General features: G+C 38.9%; 1 protein-coding gene across 1 annotated transcript in view; it reads right to left on the bottom strand.

Annotated features, from left to right (window-relative positions):
- The window catches only part of WDR3 (WD repeat domain 3), a 37,749-nt gene that overhangs the window by 15,992 nt on the left and 5,564 nt on the right, over positions 1-16,193 (bottom strand). Inside the window, exons 3-13 of the mRNA XM_040230937.1 lie at positions 15,248-15,457; positions 12,750-12,868; positions 10,891-10,969; positions 9,669-9,764; positions 8,633-8,746; positions 8,375-8,476; positions 7,848-7,945; positions 6,521-6,628; positions 5,785-6,015; positions 2,714-2,807; positions 885-986 (exon numbers count right to left, since the gene is read on the bottom strand). Coding sequence (XP_040086871.1) covers positions 885-986; positions 2,714-2,807; positions 5,785-6,015; positions 6,521-6,628; positions 7,848-7,945; positions 8,375-8,476; positions 8,633-8,746; positions 9,669-9,764; positions 10,891-10,969; positions 12,750-12,868; positions 15,248-15,457 — 1,353 coding nt within the window. The remainder of the gene's footprint in view (positions 1-884; positions 987-2,713; positions 2,808-5,784; positions 6,016-6,520; positions 6,629-7,847; positions 7,946-8,374; positions 8,477-8,632; positions 8,747-9,668; positions 9,765-10,890; positions 10,970-12,749; positions 12,869-15,247; positions 15,458-16,193) is intronic.

Raw genomic sequence — 16,193 nt, forward strand, 5'->3', positions numbered from 1 at the left:
CACATTTTAGGGTTAGTGTAAAGTATAAGGAACACAGAGTAAGAAAACTAGATCTCAAATGTCTATTCTGCCGTTTCAGAGATCTGTAACATAGAAAGAAAAACCTTACAATGATCCTTAGTGTTGCTGAAGAGATAAAGACTACCTAGTTTATAAAACCATTGTGAAAATAATAGTAAATGACATGATGGATGTGAGAACACTTTGGAAAATAGAACACTCCACAAACCCAAGATGCTAACTACTATTTACATTTTAAAAGCTGCTTTATTTCTGCCCCCAATGGCATTACTCAATCTAAATTCCAGGTTCCATTTTTTCCAAAAATATCTACTTTCAGGGAATGCAGGTTTGCCACTACTGAGGACATTCAAATAAATGGGCCACAATCCCTTCAGGTATTGTCAAAAAAAATCTCAAAATGTTCTGAGCAACAAATAGCACCACTTCAGGTCTCCAGAGAGACACCTTTGAAAGGAAACACACTGTTGTTGACTGGAAAAGGCTCACAAACTGACTAACACCACAAGACTTGTATAGTCATAGATATATAGACTGAAGGGGGAGCAGAAAAGACTGCTCTATCCTCTGCACTGTGTTGCCCAAGGAACTATTTCCTCAAGAAGTATCACAAATCACTGGTAATGTAGGAGGATAAGTATTGTGATGTCATGTAGCTTATGATCAAGAGCAGCTGAACCAGAATTCAGATCCCAGTGACAGCTCTTCGTATTATTAGGCACAAAGTATGGCGCCATATACAGAGATTACACAAAGAGTGGACTTTCTTTAAATTCCTGTTAGGCAGCAGCAGAACTTGATATGAGAGATGGGAAGTGCAGCCAGAGTACTCACGTCCAGATCGTCACATCTGGTTCCGTTACCTGATCTGGAGAGAGAGACAAGGACCATAAAGCTCCGTCGTGTGCATCCACTGTCTCCAGCAGATTTCCTGAGGCCAAGTCGTAAAGCTGCAGCTTCCCTGTCTATGGAAGACACAGAATGAACACACCCACAACCTCCAAGATGCACATCCACCGTTTTATAACCAAGCAGCAACAATGTGGCCAACTGCTCAGGAAATGGCTTCCATGGTCTACCTACTGTACTTCCTCTGTGAATAAGTGCTGTTAAATCTTCTACAGACACACCGGTTTAATCTTGGCAAGGTCACTATACTCTTCAGCTATGGAATGTACAACCTCGTAGTACAGGACCACTGTCACTTCCACTGGTCCCCCAACTTCAAATGGGAAATATCATGGCCAGAGGTGTATCAGAGTAAACGAAATAGCAAATGGGGGATTTAAAAACCTTTAAAAATGTAATCAATCCTTTAAGTGGACTAACAGCTCCTCTCTATCTAGCTTTGGCTTCCCCTCTAGAATACATTGACAGTAACAAGTACCACCTACAATGCTAGGGAGGACAATGAACTTGAAAAAACAATCGTGGTAGTTTAGAAAACTATCAGCCACGCTTCCTGTTTAGACCCTGTATATGCTGTGGTCTTGCGGCCAGCACGGAACAGAACACACACAGCGGCCAAGCCTGCTGTGTGCTGAGTCTGTAAACATGTGGTGGAAAGAATGTAAGCAGAAGACTTGACTCCCAGGGCTGCCTCTCTGACTCTGACTATGGGTAAACTCATCTCCATAAGCCTGTTTTTCCATCTGAAAAAAATAGTGGATGAACATTTGGTGAATGAATGAAAAATAAGGGTACTTTTAACTAAAATTTAATGTTCCCTGACATTGACTCTTGAACTCTCTCCAGCTTGTTTTATACTTTTTGGTGGGCAAAAAAAAATATCCATTGTGATAACAGGTTTTCTAATAACATGCACATATGGCATTGGTTTAAGGAGATAATGACAAATACTTACAAAGCACTTTTCAAAATATTCCATAGACCTATTACACTTTATTCCCACTACAACCCCGACTATCACCATTCATGCTACCTCCACTGCCAGCTCTTATTAGTTATTTTCTGGGAGCCAGTCTCTGTGCTAAGTGCTTGCAGACTGGTTATTTACATATTTTACTTTTAGATATATAGGCTTACAGGGTGGAGTAACTTGCCCAACTCATAGCTAGCTGAGTAGAAGAGCTGGGATTCAAACCCAGGCAATTTGGCACAAAGGCTCTGTCAAAAAGCAAGTGCTACCATCTCCTAATACAGATAAGGAAACACACTAGAAGTTTATGCAACTTGCTTCAAGTTACCCCTTTTGTAGGGGGAAGAATCTGAATCCAAATCCATGTTTGTGCATTCCCTCATGGTTCTCTTCCCATGTGATCACAACTGAAGACTTAGTCACTTGGTCTCTCTTTACTGAATGCTTCTATCTGCCACACCTCATGCTGCTGCTTAATGTATTTTATTAATCTTCTCAAAACATGTGTGCTCATAAAAATATGCATGAAAGGCTGATTGCCAAATTGTTAAAGATAGTTATCTTGGGTCATGATTTTAATTTTCTTCATAATTTAACATATGGTTTGGTTTACCAAAAAAAAAAAAAAGAAAAGAAAACAAAGAAAACTTAAAACAAATAAAAACCTCAAAAAAAAGGCAATGAACTATCACACTCTCATATTATCCAGCTCTAATACATTTCCCATATGCTAACAAAGGAAGCAGGTTTCTTAAATAACTTAAAGAATACTGAGCAGAAAAGTCCCCTAAATCCATGGAAAAGTCTGTTTACCTTTGTTCCTATGACCACCTGCCGATCACCAGGTACAAACAATGAGCAGAGCGCATATTCACAGGTCATTGTGCGAATACACTGCAGTGTAGATCTGTGAGGAAGAAGGAATAAAGAACTCACATGTTAGGAGAACCTGCTTTTCCACCTGCAAAGTCAGCATGTACATTTAAGATTAATACATACTTAGCCACACAGAATGATCGACATGAGAGAGGACAAAGTCTGAATGGATGTGTGCTAAGTCACTTCAGTCATGTTCAACTCATGTTACCCCATGGACTGTACCCACCAGGCTCCTCTGTCCATGGGATTCTTTCTGCAGGCAAGAATACTGGAGTGGGTTGCAATGCCATCTTCCAGGGGATCTTCCCGACCCAGGGATCAAACCTGAGTCTCTTATGTTTCCTGCATTGGCAGGCAGATTCTTGACTTAATTATAGTCAGGGAGAAAATACTAAACGGGCCCTAACTTTGTTTTCTTTATAGGAGGTTCCCAATCCTAAGGAACAGATTCTACAAAAACAAAGCTTAAAAAAGCCATCTGCTGGGTTCAAGAGAACCCGATCTGCTGCTACAAAGAAGTGTGTGAGCCCAGAGGACTAAGTCAAATTAGCATATTATATCCCTACAAGTCAAGTTCATTTTATTGGACCATTAACATTCACCCATTCAGCAAATACCCACTCCCTCCAATATGTACTGAATGCCAGGTCCTGTTCCAGGTGCTGGAGATGAGACAGTGAGTTAAACACAAGAGGCCCCAAATTCCATAAAGCTTAACGTCCTCTGGAAGTGAGACATGTATGGGTGTCTCAGGTGCCAGCAGGTGTTGTGGAGAAACACAGAGCTGGGGGAAGGGGACTCAGAGTGCGAGGGGAGGCAGGGGACAGCAGGGTGGCCATGCAATGACAGCAGAGGGAGGACGGCCTGCAGCCGAACAGGAAGCTGGTTCCAGGAAGAAAGAAGAGGGAGCACGAAGGCCACAGCACAGGCACATTCTTGTTGCCTGGAAGCGGTAATGAAAAGGCCAGGGGCTGCTGTGGAGAAGGCGAGAGTGATAAGAGACAGTGGCTGTAAGGATTGTGACTTCCAGTTAGCATTAAATGGAGCTTAAAAAGATTACATTGGCTGCTGTGCTGAGAACAGACCACAGGGAGCAAGTAAGGAAGCATGGATGCCAGTCAGGAAGCTATTACCATCCAGATGAGAGATGGTGGTAGTCTGAACCCAATCGTGGCAGTGAAGGTGACGAGATGTGGTTGAAATTTCAGGTACATATTGAAGGTGGAGCTGACAGGTTTTGTTAATGAACTGGACATGGGACATGAGACAGAAAATCAAGAATGGCTACAAAGATGTGTGCTTTTAACTGCAGGAAGTAGTTATTTACTAAGATGGGGAAGTCTGTAGGAACAGAGGGTGAGGAGGCTACTGAAGAAATGAAGATCACAAATGTGGTTTGGACATAAAAAAGTCTGAGATACCTAATTAGATATCAAAGGGGTGATACAAAAAGGATTTGGATATGACAGTGTGAAGTTCAGGGAGAGGCTGAGGCTACAGACACAAATTTACGCATCATCAGCACAGACAGCCACCTGACTAGGGAGCAGAGAAAGTAAGTGAAGATAGAGAAAAGGTTCAAAATCTTTGCTCTGAAGCATTTCAACATTTACAGGTCAGTATAGTTCAAAAGATTCCAGCCAAGACTGAGGAGAAACAGCCAGCAGAAGAAGAGGAAGTAACGAAATTGAGTGTTTCAAGGAGGAGAAAAGTTACCAATTCAAGGAGGGTGTCAGACAAAGCTTATCGGTCACTAGATTTAAAAACATGAAGACTACTGATGAGATGACAAGAGCTGCTTTGGTGAAATGCTGGGGATAAAGGCCTGCTGAAGAAAAGGATCAGCAGAAGGGAGAGATAACTAGAGAGAGAGGTAAGGATGAGACAGCATATTCTTTTAAGATGGGAGATACTATAGCATGCACATACGCATGCTAAATCACTTCAGTCGTGTCCGACTCTTGGCGACCCTTTGGACTATAGCCCACCAGGCTCCTCTGTCCACTGGATTCTCCAGGCAAGAAACCTGGAGTGGGTTGCCACGCCCTCCTCCAGGGGGTCTTCCCAATCCAAGGACTGAACCCAAGTCTCTTTAATGTCTCCTGCATTGGCAGGCAGGTTCTTGACCACTAGGGCCACCTCAGATAACTTCATGCTGATAGGAATGATCCAAAAGAGAAGGAAAATTAATGATGCAAGAGAGGGAGGAAAACTGCCAGAAGTAGATATGTATAGGTTGTGATTAACTTTTGGTTAGGAGCACCACTGGTCATAGGAAGAAAGACTATGTGATACAGATGCAGCTAAGCTGCCAGTTGTAATGGGAGCATATGAATTTTCTGGATGATTCCACTACTTTGGCCACCTGATATGAAGAACTGACTCATTGGAAAAGACCCTGATGCTGGTAAAGATTGAAGGCAGGAGGAGAAGGGAACGACAGGGGCTAAGATGGTTGGATGGCATCACCGACTCAATGAACATGAGTTTGAGCAAGCTCTGGGAATTGGTAATAGACAGGGAAGCCTGGCGTGCTGCAGTCCACGGGGTTGCAAAAGAGTCGGACACAACTGAGCGACTGAACTGATTTCTTCAGTGAACTAGAAAACAAGGTCATCAGCTTAAAGGGGCAAGAGGTGTGAGATATGAGAAGAAAGAAGTATGACAGTCATCTAGGAAAGTGAGGAGTTAGAAATCAAGATAAAGTTACTGGAAAGCACTAAAAGCCTACTTGAATTTAGAGTAGCTGGTATGTTTGTGTCTAACCAAGTATAGCAATAAGCTTTAGACATGGAATAAACTTGCATTTTTTGCACCAAATTTAAAAAGGCAATTTTTCCTACTCTAAACTCCACAGGTCTACAGTCAAAATGCATTGAAAATACATTTTCAAGGGACTGTATTTAGGGCCCTAAGGAAAACTAATCATCAAGAGTACTAAAAACTAACTCAAAGGGAAGAAAACTTTACTGAGTAGAGCTACAGAAGGGCATCACTTCACAAACCTGTTCCATATTTTAATGGAATCAGCTGATGCTGAAAGGATAGCAATATTGTCTGAGCTGAATGACAAAGTCCGCACGTCACTGCGATGACCTCCGATGGTAATTCTGTTTGTCCGGACAGGCTGAGGACCCGTCGTGGAAGCATTCAGTGAATATAATTCCACCAAGTTGTTCTGCAGCAGGAAAACTGCCTTTAACTCTCCTTGAGGAGTATGAATCAAGTCAAAGGATCTGCATGAGAAAATATTCAAATGTTCAAATGTTCCAGCAACCATCTTCATTTTCAGCATTAACTTTTTTTTTAGGAGAAAGGCTTGGCAATGCCCTCCACTTGTAAGTTAACAAGTGTAAAGGATTTTACTTCTAAGAGTGCTCTGAGTATTGGACAGTAGTCAAGTACAGGCTAAGTCCAAGAAACCTGAGCTCAGATACTGGATCTGATTTTCTGTGTATATTTTCTAAGTGACCTAAAATCCTTTTGGAACATGGGCTATCCATTTTTCTTTGTAATTATAATTAGCAGCAGTAAAGAACTATAAATGAAAAGATAAAAGGCTATCCTAATGAAACAAACAGAAGACAATGAATAAGTGAGGCCATGGTGAGCACGAGCAACCATTGTGTCCAGATATAATTTGTAGCGACTGCTTACAAATAGCATGAAAAGCTGATACAACTTTGCAGCTTACTATTTCTATAACACTTCAGATACTTCAGCTACTACATTTTCACTCACTTGATTTTGGCAGAAGTTTTGATATTAGCCACCCGTTGGATTTCATCTTGCAAAGTCATTTTGACATTGACTTCAAGGTCCTCTTCCTCCTCATTGCAAGAATTTAATCTAAAGGAGAAAAGAAAAAAAGAGTATCATCCTATCACTTCTTTAGTTTTGCTATTACTTGAGTCGAGTTTTATTCTGAGACCAACAACCCATGTGGGAAAGTCATTTAACCACATGGAATCACCATGAAAATTAAACAGAGAAGTATATGTAGAAATGCATTCTGAACCACAATCCAATTATTATAAAGTATTATTCCATCTAAGAGGTACCCTTAATAAATGGGTTCCAAATGCTAAAGTCCATAAAATTGCTAGGGATGAGTATTCATAGTTCAAACTATTCCACTGAAGTGTTTCTGGTAAGCTTACCTATCTTTGGGACTTTTTAGAAAATCCATTAGCCTACACTTAGCAACTCAACCATGTCAAGTAAACCAGAGGTCTCACAAGATCTGCTCTAGCAAATAAAAAATTTAAGAAAGGATGACTTTTTGAGACTTCAACCACTAAATTTCAACCACTGAGAAACTGATTTCTATAGCTATAATGACCTATTTAAGGCGATACTGTCCTAAACTTCAATCATGTAACTGTCCAACCAGTTTTCCTTCTCACAGTCCCACAGGTCAGCACCAAGCAACCCAGTCCTCTTCTGTATAGGCTGTTGTCATTGAAGACACACTGCTAGCCTCTCAGAATTAAATCCTTTTGAAAACTGAAAGTCACTCAGTCGTGTTTGACTCTTTGCGACCCCCATGGACTGTACAGTCCATGGAATTCTGTAGGCCAGAATACTGGAGTGGGTAGCCTTTCCCCTCTCCAGGAGATCTTCCCAACCCAGGTCTCCCATATTGCAGGCAGATTCTTTACCAGCTGAGTCACAAGGGAAGCCCAAGAACACTGGAGTGGGTAGCCTTTCCCTTCTCCAGCAGATCTTCCTGACCCAGGAATCGAACCAGGGTCTCCTGCATTGCAGGCAGACTCTTTACCAACTGAGCTATCAGGGAAGCCAAATCATTCAGAAGCTATGTTTAAATATCTGTACCGTCTTTCTAGTTCTGTGTGGTTCTCAGTGCAAGATTTAGGAATATGGTAAGTTATAAAACTATACATAGAAATTAAAACTTGGACTACCAGCACACATTAAAAACTTCCCTAGCATTTAATAGTAATTGGAAACAGAGTAAATATTCCTTTAAAGAAGCCCCAATTTTTCTATCAGTACAATGTGGCCCACCCAGGGTACTTTATTAGTAGTAAGTATTAAGAAAACACACTTTGCTCTCTTTTTAGCTTTCTTCATCTTCTTGTCCATTTTCTTCTGTATTTCCTCTTTGGAAAGGATATAAAACACTTCTAGCACAGAATCGGTTCCCTAGAAAAGGAAAAGGCTGAGGTGAGTCCAGCAGAGGCAACTTGTTAATTTAGCTTTTTCTCTGTAAGAACATTTCTTTTTCTTCCCTATTGGTATTACTATGGACAATTTAATCTCTCTGCAATTGTCGTCTCATCTGTAAAGCAGAAATATACCACTTTCTACAGTGTTCCTCTGAAGACTAAATAAGAAGTTGATGTTTTAAAATTGTTTAGAAAAGCAGGGATTTAATCAGTGTTTGCTAATAATAACAGTGATAATAGCAATTACTGTGATGCTAACAGAAGCTAGGGAGTATAGATCCACAAGGTACCATATAATGAAATCTTAAAAGGACCAAAGAAAAATTCACGTCCACACCAAATACTAAATGAGTCTCTGAAAGGAACAGCGGAGTCCTTGTTACTTTCTCCTGAGCCTGATACTCACATGGCAAGCAAGAATCCTGCCTGTCCTGTCGACTGCGAGGTTCACAACTCGGTCCCTTCCTTCCCGCATTATGGATCCAGCTTTTCTGCATGTAAGGATGCGCTGCAGAAGCAAGAAAAAAGGTGAAGCTTAACAGTTACTTCTGTTGACGCCTGAAAAGATAGGATTCCAAGAAATGCAGGTGACAAAGATCATCCCTAAAATGAATACCTTCCCAGCATTCAACTCAACTGAAAGTAAGAAACAAAAATGAATTACATCCTCAGGAGCTTCATCCATCTCAAGGGTACCATCCTCTGCTTCATGTGAGTCCTGTATACCAGGAGAAGATTCTTTGATTTTCTTGGGTTCTGGTTCTTCTGGGTCTTCAATCTTTTTATAAAAATGGGAAAATAAAAAGTGAAATAATTAGTTCTAGGAGGTGACTCTTAACCCTAATGACTTAGAAATCTGTCTTCATGGCTACTGATAACTTCCATTTAGTGACCTCTCTGATCAAGCCTCTTTGATGGCAGCACATTTATCAGAATATATTAAAAACAGACTACGTCAAACACAAACAAAACATTATTCATCATACAAGTTTTAATAACTTCCCATAGTATAAGGACTATTGTTCCATAACAAACTGAAAAAATGATGACCTCATTAATTTTAAAACATTCTTAGGTGAAAGATCTACTATATTCTAGAAGGAAGGATTCAAATTAGCATTACAAATCGCAAACGCACTGTGTGAGAGGTTACATTTTCTTGTTATATAAAGAAAAAATAAACTCTAGCCTACTAATGTAGAACCCATCAGAATGGCTACTGGATACACCACCACATATCTCACCTCAGTTAAACCCTGGATAAAAGGTACATGACCTTTTATCCACACAAAATCTTTTGAGGATCGAGAAAAAGTTATAGATCTTCTCAGAATATATGTATTTATATAAACATACAGAAATTCTAGATAGATATTTGTTTGAGAGAAGAGGGTCACAGATATCCTGAAGTCCATCCATGGACACCCAAAGATCAAGGAACATCAAGCTAAGAGCCCTATAAACTAAAACATTAACATTACCGAGTGTAAGCCTAAAGCTATCCATCTTCCAAGTGCAAATGAGCACAGAAATAAAACAGAATGAAGGGAAAAAAACTGTGTGAAAGTCACAGGTTATCAGTAAGACAAAATTCTAATACAATGTGTAAGTACTCAGTAATTACATCTGATTCTAAATTCAACAAAACTATGAAACTGCTGAAACATGACCCTGCCCGTGATCAGAAAATAAGCAATTACCTCTTGTAGATAAGATATGTCCCAAGCCCTCAGTTCACTGTCAGAAGCCCCAGTGATAAGTCGCTTTTCTTCAGACACCAGAACCAATCCCCACACCTGGAGAGCATAAGATAACTCAAATAATACGATTTAAGGGAATCCAGGATGTAGGACATGACATCCCAAAAATCTAAGTACACTGTAGTCAAATCACTTTGGCACTGCAAAGTCTAATATTAAGGGCAACCTTTTCAAAAGACACTAAAAGAAAGCTCACTTTTTGAAAGAAAATGATCTAGGGTAGAATTGTTGTTTATGTGGCAACTAGCAGTTTCTCTGTAATTTCCTATCCTTAAATTTAGATAATGGTTGTTCAGAATAAATCCTAATTAGAAGCCACTCAAGTGATAATTTTTAGGTCTGGCACTTCTTTGCTTTCAGCAGTGCTTACAAATAAAAGGTGGTCCATTAATGTCTATGAAAGTATCATTTTTAGACTCAAACATGCATGAATAAACAGTGAAAATAACAGTATTGTTGCAAATCAACAAAAAAGTCTGATTTGCTTTCCCTCCTTATTATGTATATTCCTCATGCATTCTAGGGTGTATATACACATGCACACACATATATACACACATATAAATCTATATAACTGAGTTATAATTTACATTATTAGCTAAAGGCACATAACACTGTGATTCAATTTTTATATATTCTGAAATGATCAACACAGAAAGACGAGTTACCATTCCATTGACATACAAAATTGTTACAATATTATTGACTATGTACCCTATATATGCATTACATCCCAAAACTGGAAGTTTTTACCCCTAATTCACCTTCGCCTCTGCCTAATATGAACAAAGCACGGAGGATGCAAAGATGTAAAATGTTCCCTATCTCTATGTTCAGGTAACTACTATAATGGCTATAATTTGCTATTTACATGTCACCAGGCCAGGCACTATACATGTAGTATCACTATACTTCCCTACAGTCATAAAGGTGGACACTTATAATTTAAAGTGATGAAACCCATATTCATGGGTTAAAAACTAATGTAAGGCCAATATCTACTAAATGCCAGAGCAGCTCTGTCTGCTCTGATGGTTGGCACTTTGTCCACCATACCAACTTCTCTCAAGACAGGACATACCAATTATTGTTAGCAGTGAAGAAATGCTCTCTCCCTTTCTGCCTTGCCATTCTTGCCCTGGCCCCATAACCCTACACGTACCTCAGTTCGGTGGCCAACCATTGTTTTAAAACAGTGCTGGGTATCAAGGTCCCACCATTTCACCATGGTATCTTTCCCACTAAAAGAACAAATAGGAAAAAAAAATCTTATTAGGGAGAATCAAATGAACATGAAGATCAAGGATTCATTTGTTGCCTTAAAAAGACATAATACATAGCAATTATGTCTAATGTTAATATTTACCTTTCTTTTAAAAAAAGAATCCTAACTCTCAAAACACTCCTCTTCTTTCCTGGCAAGAACTGAGTCAATGAAAAGCCATGGACTCTTCGCTGATTATAGCCACCCAACTTCCTTTCCCCTCTATAAAAGTGCTCTTTTCCCCTTGCTGAGTGGGAATGAAATGGCAATTCTCTGCTGATCCTAAATAAATCCATTTTTGCTGGGGGGGTGGGGTAAGAAAAAAAGAATCCTAATTCTCTATATGGCTATTCTGAGGTAGAAAAATAAAATGTCCCCAAAATAAGCTTGAATTCAGAGTGCTACAGAACATAAAACTGGGGCTGTTACACACCATTTCCATAGCCACAGCATCAACATTTCTTCATCTGTCTAACTCAGAAAGAGCATAGCCTCTCTTGCTCCCTTGTCTTCCAATGTTCAACTAGTCTCCAGGTCCTGAAAATGCCTCCTCTGGGAAGTCTCTAAGCCTTGATTCCTTCCAATCCACTTCTGTACACAAACCTGAATCTAAGTACTATTGCCTGAATTATTTTATATTTTAATAACTTATGTGGTCTCTGTCTATTCCTGTTACCTCATCATATCCAATACACCACTGGCAGATAGTCTCAATTTTCTAACTTTGCACTAACTCAAGATTCTCTATGAAATCAAAATCAAGCTCTTCGGCACCATTCCCCAAACCTCCCATTTACTGGCTCTTAATCTCCCTGCCAACAGGCTCTACTCTTCCTGCCTCAGATGCCTGTTCTCTGCTTCTTCACCAGTAGAAATCTACCATAATGCTGGTACCAGGTTTAAAACTGGAGATACCCTAAAACCCGATTTACAAAACCTTTCCTATACAATCCTACCTCCCAGTGTCATTTCCTTTTCCTTACATCCCCTAAGCTATCAGGTGTATGTATATTCTAGCAGAACTGTAGAGTCACCGCCTCGTGTTATCTGAACAAGATACACTACCACCCCTGTATCCTACCCCACAGGGACAAATCCACCATTTGGACAGCATTTTGTGCTGCTCCTCTACACCGTTTCTGGTTCTTCTGTGGTTCTTACTAATTACTATGGTCCTTCTAATTACTGCCTGGCAACATTTTGGATCTCAGACTTTCCTGGGTAGCCATTCCTTAGGCATGGTAACTATTACATTTAGGCTGAACTATATGAAATTGCTGGTATTTGACATATCACTTTTAACCCATACAAATGGTTCAACCTATTAGATGTTCAGGAGCCCTAAGTATGGAGTAAATAAATCTCTTTTAAAGAGGCAGGTTAAAACAAACATTTAGAAGTCACATCTGCCTACTGTTTCGTATTTGGTTTCCCTGACTTTCTAGGGATCCAGAAAGTAGACAGTTCATGCATCTGTCAGAGTTAAGGAACATGGAAAAGCTGATATCAAGGGGAAATAATGACAAATCAGAAAAGGGAATCAAAAAATGCTATAAAGAACTCTGCACAGCATCCATGATACTGTTGGGGAGGGGAGGCAGGGGGAGAGGAAAGCAGAGAGAAGAGGAAACTAGCACCTGAGCTTGAGTGCAGTGTGAAGAAACGAGTAAGGAATCAAGCAAATTCCTTCTGTGAAAACCTCACTGTGAACTCACCTAGAAAAAGAACTGGACCCGAAACTGTTACTACTACTTTACCTCGTAACCAGCAGGTTCTTTTCTCGTAGAAACAATGCTTGTGTGATGGCGTCCTTGTGTCCCTTTAGACGGTAGAGGCCACTTTCATTGATCACATCCCACACGATAACATCCGTGTCCTAAAGGAATCAAATCATATAGAAGAACTTTATCACATAAGGCTTAACTTGACTAACAGGGTGTAATATTCTTATTAGAAAGTTGATATGTAGTTCTTATAGAAAACTTGGAAAACATACAGAAAAATAGAGAAGAAACAAACACCAGCTGATTTCACCACCCAGACATGATCAACATAGATATTTTGTGTACACTGCTCCAGTCTTTGTGTGTACATACATGCTGTTAATTGAGATCACACTATTACTATCGTTTTAGAACCTTCTTTTTCTCCTTTAATATATTTCTCTATTTCCACATCATTACAGACTCTTCTCATTTTAATAGTCATGTAGTAACCAACCTTAAGGACATATCATTATTTATTTTAAATTTTTTTCTATTTCAGCCATTTAGGTAGTTACCAATTTCTGCTATTATAAATACGTGGAAATGACCATTCTTGTACATCAATCTTTTATGTATCTCTGATCAGAATAAAGACTAAAAATGGACATTCTTGGGTTAAAAGGTATTTTTTTCTATTTTAATACCTTTAAATAGAATAATAATTTTAATGGAATTTAATTTGAAATTCAGGGTGATCTCCAGAAAGGTTGCACCAATCTAAAGGTCCACAGGAGCTATGGGTGACAAGGCCAGTTTTCTCATCCCTTCACCACTGGGTATTATCAGCTGCTCAAAAACCACTGCCAATTTCACAAGCTGAAAGGCTACCTCAATATCTGATCTGCATTTCTGAACACCAATGAGAAATTCTGTACATCCTCTGTGGTGATTACTGGCCTTTCCGTGCCTTCTGTGAACTGTCAAGTCACGTCTTTCATCTTCCTTTGGGTCTTATTTACTTGTTTGTTGTTATTAAGACATGATATTAATATTTGCCTTTTATACTAGAATATTAAATACTTTCCCTTTTTCATTGTCCTTTATTTTTTCCAGTTTTACTTAAAAATGATTGACATATATCACTGTATAAGTTTACGGCATACAGCATGATGGTTTAACTTATATATCTTTTGAAATGATTACCATAATAGATTCAGCTAACATCCATCTTCTTATTTAGATCCATTAAAAAGAGAAAAAATTTCTCCATGTGATGAAAACTCTTAGGATTTACTCTTAACAACTTTCTTATATTGTTTTAATGTTTTAAAATACATTGTAAATATTCAAATATTAAGCATTCAAATTTTCCTTTCTAATTTATTTCCTTACTGATAGGCTTGAAGTCTTTTTATCAGATTGATATCAGATATTTTATCACCTTGATATCAGATATTTATTTATATATCTTCTAGTTTACTTAAAATACCATGATTTAATATTTAAGTCTTTGAGAAATTTTTTGGTACATGGCATGAGGTAAAGTTTTAACATAAAATTCCCCACATGGTGAGCCAATTGTTGAAGTACTACTTCAGAAGTAGCCCATCGTTTTTCTTCTCCCCAATGTCACCTTTAAAATAAACTAATTAGGAAATTTATATATACACACACACTAACTAGGTATCAAGTGGATATGTTTCTTGTATTCCCATTTGGTTGCAATAATCTGACTATTTTGTATTAATGCCAGCTTGAGGTAACATATTATAAATTATGACTTCATAATGCATTGTAGTATCTGAAACCTCTTTTAAAAAAATCCAACCCTGAAAAAGAATCAGAAACCCTTTTATTAATTTTTCCCAAAACTCTGTTCATTATTCATTTGTTTTTACACATGTGCTTTTAAATCATTTGGTCATGTTCAAAAACATGACAAACAAGACAAAAAAAAAAATCTTTGGTATATTTAATCCATTTTATCTATATAAACTAACTAGAACATAGTAGTATCATCTCAACACTTCGTCTTGCCATTCAAGAACATGGCCTGTTTCTCTAGTCATTCAAGTCTTTGTTATATTCTTCAGTAAAGTTTCACAGTATTGTGTCCATTACTTAACACGCAATTGTAAATGGAATCATTTACATTCTATTTTCTACCTGATGACTGAGATACAGGAAAGTGAGATATTTTACCAAAATGAATGGCCAAGAAGCATCATTTTGACTCTGCCTTTCCAATAGGTGTCATCCACCCACTTGTGTACTGTTTTGGGTAGGCAAATGTACAACGATGTCACATGGTAATTATCATGGACAGCCTCATCTTGTTCCCATATTTTACAGGCTTTAATCAGAGAATCTGACAGGAAACAAAATGGACCACCCAATTCAAACCCATCCTTCTCACTCTATACTACCACTGATACTATTTTGTACACAGAGTGCCTTTCAACCAACAATTTTTGTGAACAACCTGCTTCAGCATTAGTCTTATGCTCCTTTGCCAGATCAAAGTCAGGGCACCTAATCCAAGGTCTCACCTTGGATCCAGAAGCCAGCCTGCCTCCTAGCTGATCATACTTCAAGGATGTGATGGCTGCTTTATGTCCATTGAAGGTCACATTTCCTTCTCCACTCAGGAGACTGAAGATTCGGATAGATCCATCCTCATAACCAACAGCTAAGTGCAGCCCATCTGGGGAGGGGCACAAACAAGTGACTTCATGTTTAAGCCCCTGAAGGATGAGGATCTGAAATAATAAAAATTGAAAATAATGTAGAGGAGTTAAGCATGTCATCAAGGAAAAAGAGTGGGACTGATCAGGCACAGTGAAATTAAAAGCATCAATAATTCCAAATCACTCTTCTGAATAATAATGAAACTCTGCATTCTGTCTCAAGTTCTTTAATATAGAAACTACTATTTGCACTGGGTAATGAAACATTCAAGAAAATGTAAAGCTCTACTACACTATTTCTCCAAAGCTCTACATTAGCATAATACGTGCCAAAATTTCCCAGGCAAAGGAATAAATTCCTAAGTCCTTATTCTATGTCAACACCAAATGATTTTCCATAAAGGCTTATAAACACATCCTTGCTTTAACTGAGCCTCATCTCAGAAACCAATGTGCATGGCACTAGAGTGCTACAGTGGTTTATCCCCAAGGGACTTTGAGGGACAATAAGTACCAAAGTATTAACCTGGTGGGAGTCTCAAAGAGAGTGGACAAGATCAAAATGCCTGTATTTGGTTTGGCAGAAGTGGTAGGCTTAGGAATTCAGAGTTATACAAAATATCAAAGGCTAGTTTAACAACCTTTTGGCCTCATCTGCATAACATTCAGTCAACATGTTCCTTTTAAATGCCTAATATTCTGTAACTGAGCTTCCCTGATGGCTCAGGGGTGAAGAATCCACCTGCAATGAAGGAGATGCAAGTTCGATCCCTGGGTTGGGAAGATGCCCTAGAGAAGGAAGTGGCAA

Source organism: Oryx dammah, unplaced genomic scaffold, assembly GCF_014754425.2.
Source record: "Oryx dammah isolate SB20612 unplaced genomic scaffold, SCBI_Odam_1.1 HiC_scaffold_28, whole genome shotgun sequence".
In the NCBI taxonomy this organism is placed as follows: Eukaryota; Metazoa; Chordata; class Mammalia; order Artiodactyla; family Bovidae; genus Oryx; species Oryx dammah.